The 17,888-nt window shown below is 53.7% G+C and overlaps 2 protein-coding genes across 2 annotated transcripts; both read right to left on the bottom strand.

Annotated features, from left to right (window-relative positions):
* Nucleotides 1–200: 200 nt before the first annotated feature.
* Nucleotides 201–6,157, bottom strand: LOC139040815 (uncharacterized). Its single transcript, XM_070488140.1, has 6 exons — nucleotides 5,722–6,157; nucleotides 4,400–4,513; nucleotides 4,091–4,197; nucleotides 3,783–3,881; nucleotides 2,891–2,957; nucleotides 201–2,756 (listed from the first exon to the last, which is right to left on the bottom strand). Exons 1-6 carry the CDS (start codon nucleotides 5,731–5,733, stop codon nucleotides 2,409–2,411), a joined length of 747 nt encoding a protein of 248 aa, XP_070344241.1. The 5' UTR covers nucleotides 5,734–6,157; the 3' UTR covers nucleotides 201–2,408.
* A 4,927-nt stretch (nucleotides 6,158–11,084) lies between these two features.
* On the bottom strand, nucleotides 11,085–17,873 carry LOC106833600 (sororin). The gene is made up of 6 exons (XM_014844880.3): nucleotides 17,704–17,873; nucleotides 17,481–17,572; nucleotides 17,338–17,403; nucleotides 17,223–17,258; nucleotides 12,962–13,390; nucleotides 11,085–12,790 (listed from the first exon to the last, which is right to left on the bottom strand). The coding sequence occupies exons 1-6, from the start codon at nucleotides 17,747–17,749 to the stop codon at nucleotides 12,710–12,712; spliced, it is 750 nt and encodes a 249-aa protein (XP_014700366.3). The 5' UTR covers nucleotides 17,750–17,873; the 3' UTR covers nucleotides 11,085–12,709.
* Nucleotides 17,874–17,888: the final 15 nt, after the last annotated feature.

The raw sequence follows: 17,888 nt of genomic DNA on the forward strand, positions 1-17,888 counted from the left end.
AGGCTGAGATGTGGAGGCTTTTAGAGGAGGCTTTTAAGAAAAAAAATGTGGAATATTTATGCAATGGAATATTACACAGCAATAAGAAAGAACAGACTATTGTAAAAGTAGTCATAACTCTTACATGTAGCAACTTGGATGAATCTCACAGGCATGAACATCAGCGAAAGAAGCCAGACACAAAAGACAACATACTGGATGCTTCCGTTTTTATGAAGATTCAACTTATATGAATTTCTATGAAATATATCAGTTACAGACTGTCGGAGGAGATCACTGAGAGGATGCGGTCGCTGGTTGACCTGCAAGCTGGCCCAGGCAATCAGAGGCTCCTCACCCGCTCCCCTCTCCTTGGAGTGTGTGTTCTGTCCACTGCTCCCACATTAGGAGCTGTCTCAAGAACATAACCTTGAGAAAGTACGGTGCTGCGAAACCATCTGGACTGAATATGTGCCTGAACCCAGTTAAGGCCTCTATCTAAACGTTAAGAGTCTGGCGGGCAGGTGTGAAGATCTGCTCATCTCATGGGCACCTTGTAAGTTCCTTTGCGTATTAAAACTGCCACCTACCAAATGGGACAATGCGGATGACTGTGTCTTGCTGACAGAAGTCCTGATGGTTAAACTGATTCAACCATTTAGCTGTTGGTCCAACTGTTTCCCCTCAACCTCTATATCAAATGATTCCCTTCAGGAAACGGCAAGAGGCTGTTTGTATGGCTGGGTCACTGGTCAGCTGGGCCACCGGTCAAGAACTGGTCAGCAAGTGGGTGGCGGGGATGCCTGGGAGCCCTGGAGCCATCCAGGCAAGATGGAGCCTTGGGAGACAAGGGCTGCTAAGTCAGAGCTCAGCTCAGCCTCAAGCTGTGACAAGATCGAGCCTTCACAAATCAAGCCTGTCATCAGTTATTGGCCAGGGCTTGATCCCCCGGGGGCCTGGTGTAAATCCAACCAGGTCTGAGGAGGTGCCATGGCTCTGAATTTCCATCCTCTTGGCTAGTGTCCTCCCCCGCCCCCCGCAGTGGGTATAAGGCAGAAAGATGTTCATGGGTCCTTGCCACGTCATAGTAGAGGGCTTCTGCCCAGTAATAATATCACTCTTAGGGTTACAGGGCTTTAAAAAATATCCCCCTGTAGGATCTTGACCAATTTTGTAGCTAATTTAGCAATCTTATTTCAGGATTCCTTGCTTTTTCCCCCTTGACTATATATATATATATATATATATATATATATGTGTGTGTGTGTGTGTGTGTGTTAGTTTCTTGTATCCTCCTTCAAACTGGCTTTGTCATCTTGCTGACTCTGTCATCTCCCTCATTAAGGAAGCGTGCTCCTTCTCTCGTTGCATGGGGATTATTTTTAAGTTTTTAATTTTTTTTTAAAGATTGGCACCTGAGCTAACATCTGTTGCCAATCATTTTTTTTCTTCTTCTCCCCAAAGCCCCCCAGTACATAGTTGTATATTCTAGTTGTGGGTCCTTCTGGGTGTGCTACGTGGGACGCCGCCTCAGCATGGCCTGATGAGTGGTGCCATATCTGCGCCCAGGATCCAAACTGGCAAAACCCAGGGCTGCCGAAGTGGAGCGTGCGAACTTAACTACTCAGCCACGGGGCTGGCCCCTATTTTTAAGGTTTTAAATATTCTACCTACACAGTCTCTCTCTCTGTCTCTCTCTTGTTACATCAGGAATCATGGGCCTCCTAGAAAGGCCCCCCGGGGCTGACAGATGCCGAGGGCAGCAAGGCTGATGGGCACAAGTCCTGAGGGCCTGTCGGTGGCCAGGACAGTGATCACGGCTGGGAGCTCAGGCAGCCAGGCCTGGAGAGGGTAATGGGTGCTCCAGCCCATGGGTGGGGTGGAGGAAGGAGCTGAGGCCCAGGGCAGGGATAGTCCCATTGGTGAAGGGGGTGAGGTCTCAAGGGAGACCCCAGGAGGCCCTGGCTACAGGATGAGGGTGGGGTAGGAGTGGGAATTCAAATTCCAGATGCATCCCCAGGCCTGAAGGGAGTTGAGTGTTGGGCCCGTGGGGAGTACCTCCTCCCCCATAACTTGACTAACAAAGGGGAAGAGACTTCTCCAAGGCCATGGGATGGGTAGTGGCTCTTCCTGCCTCTCCCAAGTCTCTTTCTGCCCTTTGGAGTTAGACCAGGTACATCCTGGGAGGGGGTGCGGCCCCCTTCCAGTCCTGCCCCGGCCCTTATCACAGGGACCTTGACCTTGAGGCTGACACCAAGCAGACCTGGAACCTCCTCTGGGGTGGGGGGAGCTCAGAGCCAGCGAACCAAGGGAGGTGGGGTGATGTCAGATGGTAGCCCAGCTCAACTTGGAGCTGCTGGCCTCCTGCTCCCGTCTGATCCCCAGGGCCCACAGACACACGGGGAGCTGTGGCTCAGCTGCGGAGAAGTTTACTGCAGGGACCTGGAGAGGAGCTGCTGGAGGGTCTTCCCGAGGTCGGGTCCCGTCTCCAAGCTTGGGCCCGGCCAGGGCTGACGTGGGTTTCTGTGATCATGGGGAACGTCAGGCTGTGGGATGAGCAGGTCTGTCTTCTGGGAGCTGGGCTGCTGCAGGCACCGGGAGCTGAGTGCGTGGCACTGGGCAGGAAGGCCCTCCCTCCCCCATGCACCACTGCATGGAGGCCCAGGCACCTGGAGCAGCGCTGCCCCCTGGATGGCCTGGGCATCCTCCTGGATGACCTTCTCGTCCTCCTGGATCGCCCTCACTTCCTCCTTCAAGCTCTCATACAATGAATTGGGCTGGAACAAAGGGTTGCAGGGCCCAGAGGCGGGCAGCGGATAGAGCCAGACTGCCCCAGTGAGGCCCCAGCAGAGAGCTGGGCTGGGAGGCAAGGAGGCAGGAAAAGGAAAGAGGTGCTGGGCGAGGGTCTCACCAGACTTTGCAACTTCTCCCCCAGGGCCAGGTTGTCTGCCTGCGTAGTGCTCAGCGAGGCCCAGAGCCTAGGGTTGACAGAGAGACCCCTCAGCCCCCAGGCTCTGGTCCTAAGCAGCCCCTCCTCCCAACACACATGCCTCCTGCTTGAGCTGCGACCTGGCACAGCCACCTGGGGCTCGGGTTTCACCAAGAGCCAGGGCTTGTTGTCCTGGCAAAGTGACAGGCGGGGAAGAAATTGTTCTCCCCAGGTGACTCACAGCAGGGGACACAGACAGGGACAAATTGTGCTTTTTCTCTTCTTTAGCAAGAGAAGGGCAGGCTGTTTCATCGCGCCGTGCAGGCTTGCCTAGAAATCCTCAAAGGCAGCATCAGGCTAGCCCCCCCACCCTGGTGGGCGGCCGTGGGGGCCATGACAGGATTCTGTGTGATTCGTGTGCGGAACTAGCCCTGCCCGGGCGCTCTGGGCCAGCTGTGTATGAATGAAAGCGCTGACCGCTCAGACCCATGGTCTGATGTCCCATTTCCCCTCAAACAGGACCTCGGCCTCCAGGTGGGGATCGCTCCTGGAGGGGGGCAGGCGGCCGCGGGATTGTGCAGACCGCAGCTCCAGAGGCGGACATGCAGAGAGCAGACCCCCACACCCCTGGGGCTGGTCCCACTCACACAGGGGGAGGACACTGATGCTTGGGAGGGAAGGGACTTGCTGGCCAGTGAGGAGGTCATCCACAGTAGAACAGGCAGAAGGCAAGGGAAGGAGGGAAGGAGGGAGGAAAGAGGGCAGGAAGAAAGGCAAGTGAAGGAGCAGTCACTGCTGTCAAGCCACAGGCCCGGACCTCCATGGGGAAAGCCCTGTCCCCCGACCTGCGCCCACCTGCCCTGGCCTGGCTCACCTCATGCAATCATTCTGCAGTTGGTTGATTTCCTTCGCGGTCCGCTGGGGGCCCCAGTCTTCCTTACCCAGGAACTGGCCCTCTTGGATCTCCAAGTCCCTGGGGTGGGTGCTCAGTGAGCGTTGGACCAGAGGGTCTAGAGGCTGGGGGAAGGGTCTGGGGGGCAGCCGGAGGCCCAGGCCCCTTCAGTTCTGTGTAGGCCTCCCCTCTGCCCATCGCAGGGCTGAGTCCAGGCCCAGATCCGAGTGTTGATGGGGAGGAGAAGGCCCCTCCACCCCCCTCCCCTTCACATACTCGCACAGCCTTACTCCTCAGGGTCTTTGGGCTTGCGGGGCTCTGCGGTGCTCAGGAGTGTGAACAGGAAGCTGACAGTGGGTTCTGGTTGCAGATCCAGCTTCTGTTCTGAAGAAGGTGGCTTTGGCAGAGAAGAGGCTGTGGTGACTGAAGTGGCATGAGGCTGGCAGCCCAGGAGCCTGGGTCCTCCCACACCCTCCAGCAAGCCGGTGGGCTGAAATGGCTGGGAGTTCAGATCTCCACCCAGGCAGGGGAAGAGGAATTTCTCCAGCCCTCCTGCCACCCCGTCCTCTGCCTTGGGAGGTCCTGGTGCTTCCTGTCACCTCTGGGTCCAGCTCCCTGGAGACCTGAGGCTCTTCCGGGTTCTGTTCCTCAAAAGGCTGCACCACTGGCCTCTCCTCGGATTTGGAGTGGGCTCTTTGTCTGCCACGAAGAGACTGAGGGAGACAGCAACCCGGCTGGTGAACCATGCCCACCGCCCCTGCTGGGCTCCCCTCCTCAGCCTCGCCTGGCTTTCCTTCTCCTGCCTAAGAGCCTCCACCACCAGCTCTGTCCAGCAAACCAGATCTCTCAGAGTTACGGTTGTCAGGTTTAGCAAATAAAATAAATAAATAATAAGTAAAAATAAATGAAACCAAAACATAAAATAATATTTTATAATATTTTATATTATAAAATATAAAAATATAATAATATAAAATTTAAATAAATAAATAAAAATTTAAAAGTGAATAAATAAAAAGCAAATAGGGGCCAGCCTGGTGGCACAGTGGTTAGGTTCGCACGTTCTGCTTCTCGGCAGCCCGGGGTTTGCCCGTTTGGATCCCGGGTGCGGACATGGCACTGCTTGGCACGCCATGCTGTGGTAGGCATCCTACATATAAAGTAGAGGAAGATGGGCACGGATGTTAGCTCAGGGCCAGGCTTCCTCAGCAAAAAAGAGGAGGACTGGTAGTAGTTAGCTCAGGGCTAATCTTCCTCAAAAAAAAAATTAAAAAAATAAATAAAAATGAAATAAAAAATGATTTAGCAAATTCATTTGAGATGAATTTGAGTTTTGTGATGAAAAGCAAATACTTTTTAAAGTATAAGTATGTGCCATGCAATGTTTGAGATATACTAAAGCATGATTCACTGTTTATCTGAAATTCAGATTTTACTGGATGTCCTGTATGTCATCTGGCAACCCCACCAAAGCTACAGGCTAACAATATTTTATAAACGGAACCCCTGCAAATGCAAGGGGTGCGGGGGGTGGGGAGAAGGGCTGGCACTATTTAAAGGAATCCTATAGAAGCTCGTAAGAGACTGGAAAATCCCTCCCCTTTTTGGTGTAGAAATCAGCTATCAGTTGGCCGTTGAGAAGTAAATAGTGTGGCATTCACACACTATGGATGCGTGTTTCTGATCCACTTAATCTTCCACCGTCCTTGAACAAGCCTCTGCTCAGATCAGCCAGGAGCCTCACTTCCCACCATCATCCCAAACTGTCCCCAGTGCCACACCCCTGCCCATGCTGTTCACTCCACTCCCTTCCCTCCCCACTCTGTAACCTGAACTCGGCCCACTCTTCTCTGCTGAGCAAAGGTGCCTCCCCCGGGACTCCCGGGGACAAGTCTGCAGTGGAGCCGGGGCTGGGCTGCACCTGGGGAGGCATCCATTTCCGCGAGGTGGTGGGAGATGTCCCCCCGGGCAGGCTTGAAACAGCAGCTTCTCCCCAAGTCACCGAAAGTCTTAAGTCAACAGATGGACTTGTCACCAATTTTCCACTCTCAGATTTTTTAGAATCTTGTGCATCTGCTGGCCAAATGGTGCATGACAATCCAATTAGAGGACAAATAGTGACCTCGGACGTGTCCTTCTTCGTACCGAGCTCCACAGGGGCCTCTGACAGGTCTGTGGATTGAGGCAGGGATTCTGTGTAATGTGCTCTCTGTGTTATATCAGACCTTTCCAGATGGCCTGAAATATCACGCTTCCTGTCCACATGACGTAAACAGAATCCCGGTGGCCTGCAGTGCCCTGCAGAGGCCTGTAGCCCTGGGGACTCGCCAAGCTCCAGGTGGTACCGATGCTCGGAAGCAGGCAGTTCTGCCATTGCATAACAAGATCTACAAAACTAGCCAGCAGCTCGCCCCTGGTAATGTCGCTTTGGAAACCAGGCCTAAAGAAACGACTGCGAAGGAAATAACGTTAATTCACACAGAGGTCCACAGTAGCTGATTACACCAAGAAGAAAAACTGGAAGCAGCCTGAAGAGCCCAAATATAAGAAAAGCTAAGTAATTTATGAACACGAGAGAATACAATCCACTCGGCCGTTGATGGTCCCCAGTAAACCTCGGGCGACCAACCGCTGTCTGTGGGACAGGCCTTGGGCCAGCTCCTGAGAACACAGATGATCCTGGCCTGGGTCTGCCCAGGAGAAGCTCCTGGGGATGGGAGGCCCCAGGTTCGCAGGTGACCACAGTGCGGGAAGATGTGCCATACAGAGGCCTGCACAGGAAGCCCCAGCTGAGAGCAGGGAGCATGTAGGCGGCTCAGGAGCTCGAGAGAGACTCTAGTGAGGAGGCGCTGCCTGATCTTCAATGACAAGTGGAGTGTCTTGGCCAGAGAAGGGCAATCCAGAAGAGGGAAGTTTGGGCAGGACAGTGCCAAAGGGCATGGTGTGTTCGGGGGTGGGGGCTCCCGCTGGGACGCAGGGTGAGCTGGGTAAGTGTGAATACTCCTGGCAGATGTGTACAGCACCTGGGAGAGTGCAAAACACTCACCCTTGAAAACAATCCAAGGGCAATTCTGTAAGAGGGGTGGGTTAGCCCCACTTTTCATAAGAGAAAAATGAGGCTCAAAGACTCGCCTAAGGCCTCTGAGAAGAGGCAGAGCTGGGGCTCAGACCCGGCGCTATCTGAGTCCCCACCAGAGGGCTGTCAGAGTTTGAAAAGTTCATGAAAGGAAGGCAGCCTGCTGGAGGCCCGGATGTTGGGAGGACCACCTGGGCCTGGGGCCAGACCCTCATCTGAAGAGGGGGCGGGTCACCGGGGCCCAGGACACAGGCTGAGGGGGCAGGGGGCCCATGGACTGTCCTGTGGAAGAGGGGGGGTCAAGTGCACTCCCAGGGGCACGGGGGCAGGTGTGAGCCCGGTGGCCGGCCCCACTGCTCGTGTGTGCAGGGGTGGGACCAGAATGCCTGCTGCGGGAGGTAGGAGGCTCGTGCCTGAGCGCAGGCTCCTGAGGCCCCACTGCTCCCAGCTCCACCTGCTCCTCTCCCCCTGGGCACTCAGAAGCTCTCCGCCCCCTGCTCCTCCAGGAGGGGTGTGGGCTGCTGTGGACGGGAGGGGCACGGCCTGACCCGGCTGGAGGGAAACCACATCTATTCACCCATGATGCCCCTGGATGCTGGAGAGACAGACACAAATATGATTCCGCCTCCACCCTCCAGGGAGCTCAGACTACTGTACCAACGTGTGTGCAGAACAGACAGACTAGAGCTTAAAGGTACTGTGATGGAGGTCTGTGTGGGGTTCAGGGAGTCAAAAAGGAAGGAGTGGTCCGTTCTACCTGACAATAACTATTGTTCATTGAGCACTTATTATGTAGTAACCACTCATATTAGTTCATCTGACGCTAACCAAAACACTCTGAGGTAGGTACTGTTATTGTCCTCATTTTATAGATAAGGAAATCAAGGCACAGAAAGGCTAATTAACTTGCCTGGGGTCACACAGCCAGAAACTGGCAGTGCCAGGATTCAAACCCCATTGGACCCTGCAATCTGTGCTCTTACCCATGATGCTACCACTGCGGATGGGACAGGCAGGTAGGAAAGGCTGAGCAGAGGTGACGAATGAGGCAGAGCTGATTGATGCAGGACTCACCAGGTGAGACAGGAGTGGGGCGGAGCGGGCAGGAAGAGAGCAGTCTGAGCAAAGGCTCGGAGGCGTGGATCTTGTCGCAGCTCAGGGTCTGCCGTGGTTGTGGCCCTGGAGTCCTCACGAGCCCTGCCAAGGAGTCGGGACCAGCAGGGTTCTGGGTTGCAAACAAGAGAAAGTAATGGGCTGGTTTGAGCAGAAAAGGAGTTTATTGGAAGGGTACTGGGGAGTCACAGAACTCAGTGTACAGACTCAAAGGGCAGGAGGTGTTGGGACACTGGCTGCCAGCACCACACGAGGGCTCTGGCGCAGGAGCGAACCATAGTGTTCCAGGATGGCAAAGCCCCGGGGCACTGGACACGTGGGGCTGCCCGCTTGCTGAATCCTCAGTTGTCCTTCCCTCTTTCCTGGCCCTCGCTCCAGGTGGGAATTTGATTGGCTGAGGTCAGGTCAGGGGCCCACCTCCCCGTTGCCAGGATCAGGGGGAGCAAGTGTCTGCCCTCTGCAGGCCCACGGAGGGAAGTGGGGTCCTGCAGCCAGCCCACTTGTTCAGGTTGGCATGCTGGGTAGCCACATCCGATAACCATCCATTAGACCACCACATGGACAACAGGCAGTTACCAAAGGTTTTGTTTTTAAAAATTTATTGTGGCAAGGGGCCAACCGGGTGGCGCAGCGGTTAAGTGCGCATGTTCCACTTCAGCGGCCCAGGGTCCGGTTTGGATCCCAGGTGCAGACCTACACACGGCTTGTCAAGCCGGGCTGTGGCAGGCATCCACATAAAATAGAGGAAGATGGGCACAATGTTAGCTCAGGGCCAATCTTCTTCAGCAAAAAGAGGAGGATTGGCAGCAAATGTTAGCTCAGGGCTAATCTTCCTCAAAAAAAAAATTGTGGCAAAATGCATAAACTTTACTGCTTGGACCATTTTAAGTGTACAGCTCAGTGGCATTAAGCGCATTCACACTGCTGTGCAACCATCTCCACCATCCATGTCCAGAACATTTTCATCTTCCCAAACTGAAAGTCTGCACCCGTTAAACACTAACTCCTCATTCCCCCTCCCCCCGCCTCTGGCAGCTACCCTTCTACTTTCTATGAATTTGACTATTCTAGGAACCTCACAGAAATGCAGTCATACAATATTTGTCCTTTTGTGTCTGGCTCATTTTATTTAGCATACTGTCTTCAAGGTTCATCCACGTCGTAGCGTGTGTCAGAATTTCACTCCTTTTGAAGGCTGAATGATATTCCATGTATGGATATCCCGCATTTTGTGTATCTATTCATCCATCGATGGGCATTTGTTTCCACCTTTTGGCTACTGCGAATATGCTGGTATGAACACGAGTGTACAAATATCTCTTTGAGACGCTCCTTTCAATTCTTTTGCGTATTATACCCAGAAGCGGAATTATATCAGAGTTTTAAGCAGGGGAGAAACAGCATCATATTTTTTCTCTTAGGAAACTCATTCTGGCTGCAATGTGAATAGTTTGGAGAGGGGAGAGATTAAAGGGAATGAGACCCACTACGAGGCCGGGACAATTGTCCGGTGGCTGTGGGGACGGAGGGATGTTGAGGAGGTTGGGGCTGATGGGATGGGTGAGGGAGAGAGCAGAGCCGCAGATGACCTGGTTCCTGGCTTTTGTGAGTGTGTCAGCTGGCAGCGATGCCAGTGGCATAGGGAGCACAGGAAGAGGCGAGCAGGTGGGTGAGCTGAGTTCGAGATGACTTCTGAATGGAGATAGTTCGAGAAGACACTTCTAGATTCTGGTCTGAAGCTCAGGAGAGAGATATGGGTTGGAGATAAAGACTGACCCATCTTGAGCAAGGAGGCGGCCCAGAGAACCTGAGGCCGTCCAGGGAGAGCGAGCAGATTGGAAAGAGGGACCAGGACTGAACCTGGGTGTCCTGACATTTCAGCAGAAGCCAAGAAAGGGGGATCAGCAGTGCTATGGCCCCAAGAGCGCTCCAGCCCAGGCTGCAGAGGCCCAAGTCTGTAACATCAGGCATTAGGGGGTCACTGGTTACTTCTGCCCGAGCAGAAAACGGAGTGATGAAGGCACTTGGAGTAAATGAACAGAAGCGGAGAGCACCGTCTGAACATTCTTTCAAGGAGCTGAACCTTGAAAGGAGTAATGGTAGTAGCTAAAAACAGATGCCGGGCTTTTCTCGGTTAGGGTTAGGATGGTTGGTTTTTTTTTTTTTTTAAAAGATTTTATTTTATTTTATTTTTTCCCCCCTTTTTCTCCCCAAAGCCCCCCGGTACATAGTTGTATATTCTTCGTTGTGAGTCCTTCTAGTTGTGGCGTGTGGGACGCCGCCTCAGCGTGGCTCAATGAGCAGTGCCATGTCCACGCCCAGGATTCGAACCAATGAAACACTGGGCCGCCTGCAGCGAAGCACGCGAACTTAACCACTGGGCCACGGGGCAGGCCCAGTGTGGTTGTTTTAATGATAAAATGAACATAAGCCTGTCTAGGACTTGTAGGAAAATGAGGCACAAGGTCTCAGAGATGAGAGAACTGGGTCAAAAGCCGAAGCGGAGAGCTTGGCCTTGAAAAGCGAGGCCCACCCTCCTCTGGGTAGGGAAGGACATAGAAATGGGGAGGTGTGGGGAGAACTTAAAGGCCTTGATTTGTTCTAAGGACTAGGATGCAAGGACAAGTACAAAGAGGGTGAAACGGGAGACAGGTCTGTGCCACTTGCATGGAGTTGCGCGGATGTCCCTGGGCGTCCTCAGGCCGAGTGGAATTCCCGGGAATCTGCATCTTGGCCCAGCTCCCCAGTGGGCTCTGCGCCCACGGCTGGACCCAGGACAGGGGAGGGGGGTTAGGTTCCCAGGCACCAGGTGAAGCTCTTAGCAGCCTCACCCCGGACCCGACTTCTTTCCTCCTGGGACAGGAGGGGATGGCGCTCCCGAGGCCTCCTTTCCAGGCAGCCCTACCTTGGAGGAGTGGGTGCCAGACAGAAGAAACAGACACAGGGCAGGGTGCGGTGACCTGCGACAGGGCTACTGGAGGCCAGACTGGCAGCCCCCTGCACAGGACAACACTGGTGACACAGCCCAAAGAAGGCCTGGCTTCCTGGGCCCATATCTCGCCTCTGCCTTTGACCCAAGAAAAGAAACACAGTCTACGAACAGGCAGAAATCCTTTAATCAGGTTTACTTTAAAAAAGAAACTCTGATTTTTCCTTAAACTCCACAGTCTTAGTTTTTCAGAAACAGAGAGAAGTTTGCAGCGATGACATCGACTCCACATCATCCGGCTACTCTCGGTCCTGCAGCAGTAGGACTCTTCCAGGAGTTCCGCCCCGCCAGCCGGTGAGGACATGAATCGTTCAGGCGCGGTCCAGCTCAAGGGCATCTGGCGTGCCGGGCAAGGGGGGCTTGCTTGCGGGCTCTGACAAAGCGCGAAACCTTGAACAGGTAGCCTGGGACTCCCAGGCTTTGTAAAGAGTTTCATCGGCGCCCACGAGACCTGCGCCGTTTCAAGTCCCCTAACCGGCAAGCGCTCATCTTCCCTGACGTTCTCCGCTACCCAGCAGCCCTCCACACCCATCTTAGCCTCTATTTCCACGCCTGTGAACATCAAAAGGTGCCTGGGCACGGCGGAGGGCGTGGCTGGGCAGTCTCTGAAAGCACACCTTTGCCAGCATTGAGAAAAGAGAAATGGGACGGAGGGAAGCAGGGTTCCCTGGAGACAATGAAACGAGCCCCCCAGTTCAACTCCTAGCACTTCCCTCAGGCAGTGTCCTCATGTGGGAGGACATCACAGAAGCTAAAAGTTAAAACTGCTCTCAACCCCTGTCCCTTCTGCCACGTGAGAAAAGCTTCCTAGAACTTCATCAGCGTAGGTGCAAAATGCTTGTGGGAATAGGACCGTTCAGCCCATCAACCTTGCTTCTACAGCTGAGCAGACTCTGTGTAAGAAAAAGGGGTGAGTGATCCGGACTGTGCAGGTGTCTGGTCCAGACGCCCTGAGTCTCGGGTTCTGTGTGTCTGGAGCCTGCGGCACCTGGCGGCCACACCCTGAAATGAGCCCTCTTTGTCCCCAGCGGCCAGGGTTCCAGCAGCCTGGCATCTAACTAACCATCTCAACAGCAGAACACAAAACTAGAAAGAACAGCTTCCGTGGAGTAAAGGCTTACGGTCTGAGACCCAGCCAAGGCTCCAGTCCCTCCTTCAAAACTTAAAGATTCTAAAGGCTGAGTGCCCAGCTTCTGCCTCACAGACAGAACCGTCCCTGGTCCATGAATTCTCTCCTGCACCATCTACAGAGCCTAAGAGGAAACCCAGGCCTCTTTATAGAGATGGGCTCGTGGCTGGAAACCAAGCCACCGACAGAAGGCAATGAGGAGAGAGCCCGAGGCCGGCCAGGGCCCTCGGCGCCCGTTTCTGTTGGGCTGGTGCAGAGCAGCCACATCTCCCAACGAGAGCAGAGGCAGAGGCACTCTCTCACGCAGTCCCCAGCCCCTTCACCTCCTCTGGCTGCGAGACTCTGGGAGGCGGGAGGAGAGCACAGTGAGCCTCAACTAGAGACAGGACACCAGCAGGACACCAGGCAGGACCTGTTTCCTGAAGCAGAGATGGCTGCTGCCGCTGCACAAGCCTAAGGGGACGGGCCCCCATGTGTAGCAACAGCACATGCGCAGGTTACAAGGCCAGGGGAGGGGACCCCAAGTGTCTTCTCCACAGGGAGAGGGGACTATGTACAAGAGGAGGAAGGGACAGTGTGGCCAGGTACACCCCTATTTCATCTCATTCAACCAGGAGATCAAACTGTTCAGCAGCTTCAAATTCAGCATTCATGGCCGCGGCCCACTCATCCAGCTCCGATTTCTGGGGGAAGAAAAATGGGGGCCAGGTGAGTGGGGAGGGGCCACGTTGGCTGGAGCATCTCTACCCACATCCTACAGGATGTGCTGCCTTTCCCCAAAACAGCCAGAGTGGAGCCCCGGCCTGGCACACATCTGACGGGACAGTGGAGGAAGGCTCCTGCCCCTCACTCACCAGGATCTCTGCTGGCTTCTTCTTCTTGCGTTTCTCTTTTACGACTGGTGGAGAGATTCCCGGGAGAGTGGTGTCTGGGGCCCAGGGCTGCGCAGGGACCCTGGGGACCTCGGTTAACTTCGAACACACCACGGGCGAGACTCCAGACAAGTCCCCCACCTTCAGCAGCCCCTCGAAGCCAAAGCAGGAGTGGCGGCCCGGGGTGGAGGTGGCGCCGAGGGTCTCCAGCCGGCTGTAGGACCGCCGGACCTTCTTGGACATTTCTAGGTCTCTGGTGTCCAGGTCTTCCCCGGAGTTGGACTCGACGTTCAGGGGCTGCAGCACAGGTGTGGTGGTGGGCGTGCTGGGGACACTACATGTCTTGAAGAGGTCCTCCTTCGTAGGCTCCTTACTGGGAAGGTGGTTTTCTTTCTCCAAGAAAAAAGCAATCTGCACCAGGACAGAAGAGAAGACGCCTCCCTGTTACTTAGCTGCATTACCTGCTTCCAGAAAGGCCCGAGGAGACTCAGGGTGGCAAGGAAGACCCACAGGGCAAACACTTAAAAGGAAAAGAGGAGACGGGTCAGGTGACAGCAACTCAGACCCTGAGACAGATGTGGGGAGGGGAGAAAAGAACAACCAGTCATGGCTTCCGAGGGGTCCGATTTTGTGACACGAGACTTGCCACCACCCGCTGGTGCTGTCAGCTCTGTGTCCAAATGTGACTGGAGTCTAGCCACCCCTAACTGACACCGGCCCCCACTACATGCCACCCAGACGAGTTCTACAACCTCCTAATGCTCTTCCTGCTGTCAGCCTTGCCCTGTGCGGTCCGTCTGCCACACAGCTGGCGATGATTTTCCTAAAATGTCCGTCCTGTCCTTAAGTACTTATTGGTCACCTGCCCGGCTCCAGGCCCTGGTCTAGACACTGAGAGAACAGCAGGGAATAAAACAGAAAATCCTTGTCCCCGTGGAGCTGCCACTCTAGCGGGAGCACAGATAATAGGGACAACCATGTGGGACGTTAGAGGTGGTAAGCACTTTGGATCTGGAGTCCTGGGGTGGGCTGGAATTTTAAGTAGGTGAAGGTCAATGTAGGGCTCGCTGAGGTGGCATGTGAGCTACAACTTAAAGGAGGTGAGGGAGTGAGTCATCTGGAGGAAAAGTGTTCCAGGCAGAGGGAACAGAATATGCAAAAGTCCTGAGGCAAGTGTGCCAGTCAGAGTCAAGGAACAAGGTCAGTGTAGCTGAAGCAAGAGGAAATGAGAGGAACTGAAGAGGGGGTTTGAGAGGTAATGGGGGGTTATAGGGTGTTTTGTAGGCTACTGTAAGGGGGGACCCATGGAGACACTGAAACCGAGAATAAAGGAGTTAAAATTTCCCTGGATTAGGGGAAAATCGTGCCTTGTATCCACAAGGCTGATGTGGGAAATAAAGTAACCAGCTTCTGAGCTTGTTTTGCAAACAGCAGGAGGACCACTGATAAGAGAGCAGCTTGCTGATGCCTGTACGCCCCCCCACCCCCACCCCGCCGCCTGACTAAACATAGTGCAGGTGCATCGGAAGCTAAAATGACAGCCTGTAAACTTCAGGCATCACAGACTAAAAATCTACCACATGCAACACATAGAACCCCCTGGAATTTGCACAAGAGGCCCATGAAGACACATGAAAGATGGCTGCGCCTGCGCAGAGGACTCTTAAAACTTCAGCCCCCAAGGCCATATGCTCCCCCGCCCCGACCTAAAAGCCCAAATAAAAACCCTTGCTTGTAGTTTCCAGAGAGTTCGGGATTACAGGATTAGCTGCCCATTCTCCTTGCTCAGCGCTTTGCAATAAAATTCCTACTCTCTTCCACTACCCCGCCCCCCGCATCAGAGGTTGGCTTGCTACAGGGCACGTGAGCGAACCCACTTCCGGTTCAGTAACAACCCTTGCGCTAGGAGACCCAGGGAGCCACAGCAAGGTTGGGAACAGGGAAGGGCTTACTCTGACGTGTGGATTAAGAGGTTTACATACTGGCTCCTCACAATCCCGCTCTCAGCGCCAATGCCGCTTGTTGAGGAGGCCATCCCTTGCCGCAGAATCTAGATCAGCCCCTCTTCACCTCTGCCAGTTCCTGTCACAGTGACCTCTTCCCTGCACAGCAACCATCACGATCTGATTTTGCTTGTTCACTGGCTGACTGTCACCCCAACTAGAAAGGGAGCTTCCTGAGAGCAGGGGTCTCCATCTGTCTGGTTGGCCTTCACTATGCTCGGCACCTTCAGCAGAGCCCTGCGTGCAGCAGGTGTGGACAACTCACCCAACTGATGTACAGTCACCCCCCTTATCTGTGGGAGACATTCATGACCCGCAGTGGGTGACCGAAACCACAGCCAGTACCAAACCCTAAATACACTATGTTTTCTCCTATACATACACACCTACGATAGTTTAATTCACAAATTGGCACAGTAACAGAATATCTGAACTGCTAGCATGACCACTCTTGTGCTTTGGGGCTATGATTACAATAAGGATTACTGGAACACAAGCACTGCGATACTGTGACAGTCAGCCTGACAACAGAGATGGCTACTAAGTGACTAAGGGGCAGGTAGCGTGTACAGCGGGGATCTGCCGGACAAAGGCATGATTCACACCCTGGGAGGAACGGTGAGTTTTCATCATGCTAACTCAGAATGGCGCCCAATTTAAAACTTACGGATTGTCTATTTCTGGAATTTTCCATTTAATGTTTTCAAAACACAGCCGACTGGGGATAACTGAAACCTCAAAAAGTGTAACTGTGGATAAGGGGAGACTACTATACACAAAAGTTGGCAGTGAGCTTTCCGGCAGCCAAGATAAGGCAGGAAACAGGACAAGTTCGACGACTCTTGTGGTCTGATAGAAGGAAGTGTATCGGTTATCAAGAGAGGCATTTCCTGGCTACAAGCTCTGGAGAACCTACCCCACAAGTCTTAGTAAAAGGGATGCAGAACAAAATGGAGTCACCCCTGACTTCTTCCTCATCCCCTAAAGCCAAGCAGTCATTCAAGTCCGTGCAGCTTTTTTGCTCACTATCTCATGAATCTATCATTCAACCAACAGGAATGAGTGGCCACCACGCAGGAGGCAGAAGTCTCTGCCCCCAAGTCAAGAAACATGCAAACAAATCCTCCCAGCTATGATAAGGCTCAAGGAGAACTACACTGAGAGAAGCGACAGTGATAGGACAGGGGTGGTCAGGGAAGGCTTCTGGGAGGAGGTGTCCTTCGAGCTGAGTCCTGTGTGATGGGATGGTCACGTGGTGAAGCAGGGAGAGGAGCATCACTTTGCCATTACCTTACTTCAGACCCCCACCATCTCACTTCAGGATTCCTGTCACGCCCTCCTGCCTGGTCTTTGGGTTCCCCGTAGGCTTTCTCCAACCTATTCTCCATCCAGCCCCAAGAGGGATCTTTCTAAAATACTCAAGCTTAACTCAGTCGCTACCATGCTTATTGTCCAAAGGCTGCCCACAGAGCCAAGGATGAAGCCCAAGCTCCGGAGCATCTGAAGACCTGTTCTGGCTTAGCATGTTCCCTCTTGACAAGATCTGCTGCAGACACGCCGAACCAGCTGCTGTTCCCCAAACCTGGTGGGTTTTTTGTGGACTCCAGGTCTCTGCAAACACAGCTTCCTTTGCTCCAAACACTCCTACTTGTCTTTAAAGACTAAACACTCAGTTTAAACTTTTCTTCTCCTGTGAAATGTTCCCTGAGCCACCAGGTCTGGGTTAGGGGCCTTTCGAGCATCTAGTTCTTTCCTTATCACAGTCCTCAGCACACCACGTTATCACTGGTTCATATGTCTCTCTCCCCACTTGACTGTACACCCCATGGGCTCCTAAAAAGCAGTCAGCATTTCTCATTCATTATATCTTCAGGCACAGAGTTTGTTAATGAAACATCTTGATTTCTGCTAAAACCGTAAAAACACTGAACACGTAACTTATCTTACAACAACCATAAATAAAAACCGAGGACAAGATGGAGTAGGAAGAAAAAAGAGTAGTTAGGACACAACTCAAGTTTTAAAGGAAAATGGTAGAGAATACCAGGACATCAAGAACTAAACGTATTAGGTCTACAAGGAGTAAGCCAGACTGGCATTGCATGCAGGCATCCAAAGGCAAACTGTCTCAAAAATACCGCAAAACAGCTCCCTGGGCAGATGTGAGTAGCCACTATGCCCCTCCCGAGCTCTATAATGTCCTGGATTCTACTCAGCTAAGCAGATGAAAATGAACTCACCCTAGGGCTCCTTCGAGGCGAGTTGACAGATGGGATCTGTGGAGACAATATTAATTGATCACACAGCCGGCCCCCATTTTGGCTCCCCTCCCGCAATCCCTCTCTCCACCCTCACCTGTGCGGCATGGGCCACGATCTTCTTCAAGACGATGGGCTTTCTGACGGGAGCTGCATGGGGTGCCTGGAGAAGAGGGGTGACCATGAGCTCTACATTAGGCCAGGGGTCCCGCGGCAGGAACCGAAGAACCCGGGGCTCACCTTTGGACAGATTGCAGGGAGGGTACTCGGGAGATCAGAGCCTGATTTCCGCTGGGACCTCCGCAGAGATTTAGGAGATGGGGCCGCGGGCCCTGGGAAGAGGAAAAGGAGGTATGGGAAGACTCTAGACCTTCGAGTCTAGAGTCTAGAGAACAGGGCCGTCCTCACGGGACTGCGTCCCTCAAACGGCCCGGCCCGTCTCTCCCGCGCGCCCTCCGCTCACCCGAGCTCTGGGCGGCCCCTCCGGACCGCGTTCGCCTCGCCGACATATCCTGCCCTGGTCTCGATCTCTGCCGCCGCCGCTGCCGCCGCCGGAGCTCGCGCCAACCGGAGGGCCGTGTGAGACACAAACGTTCGAATTACCCGCCCTGCCCAGGAGGAAGCGGAAGTGACGTAAGGCGGGAGGGC

This window comes from Equus asinus, chromosome 17 (assembly GCF_041296235.1).
Source record: "Equus asinus isolate D_3611 breed Donkey chromosome 17, EquAss-T2T_v2, whole genome shotgun sequence".
Classification (NCBI taxonomy): Eukaryota; Metazoa; Chordata; class Mammalia; order Perissodactyla; family Equidae; genus Equus; species Equus asinus.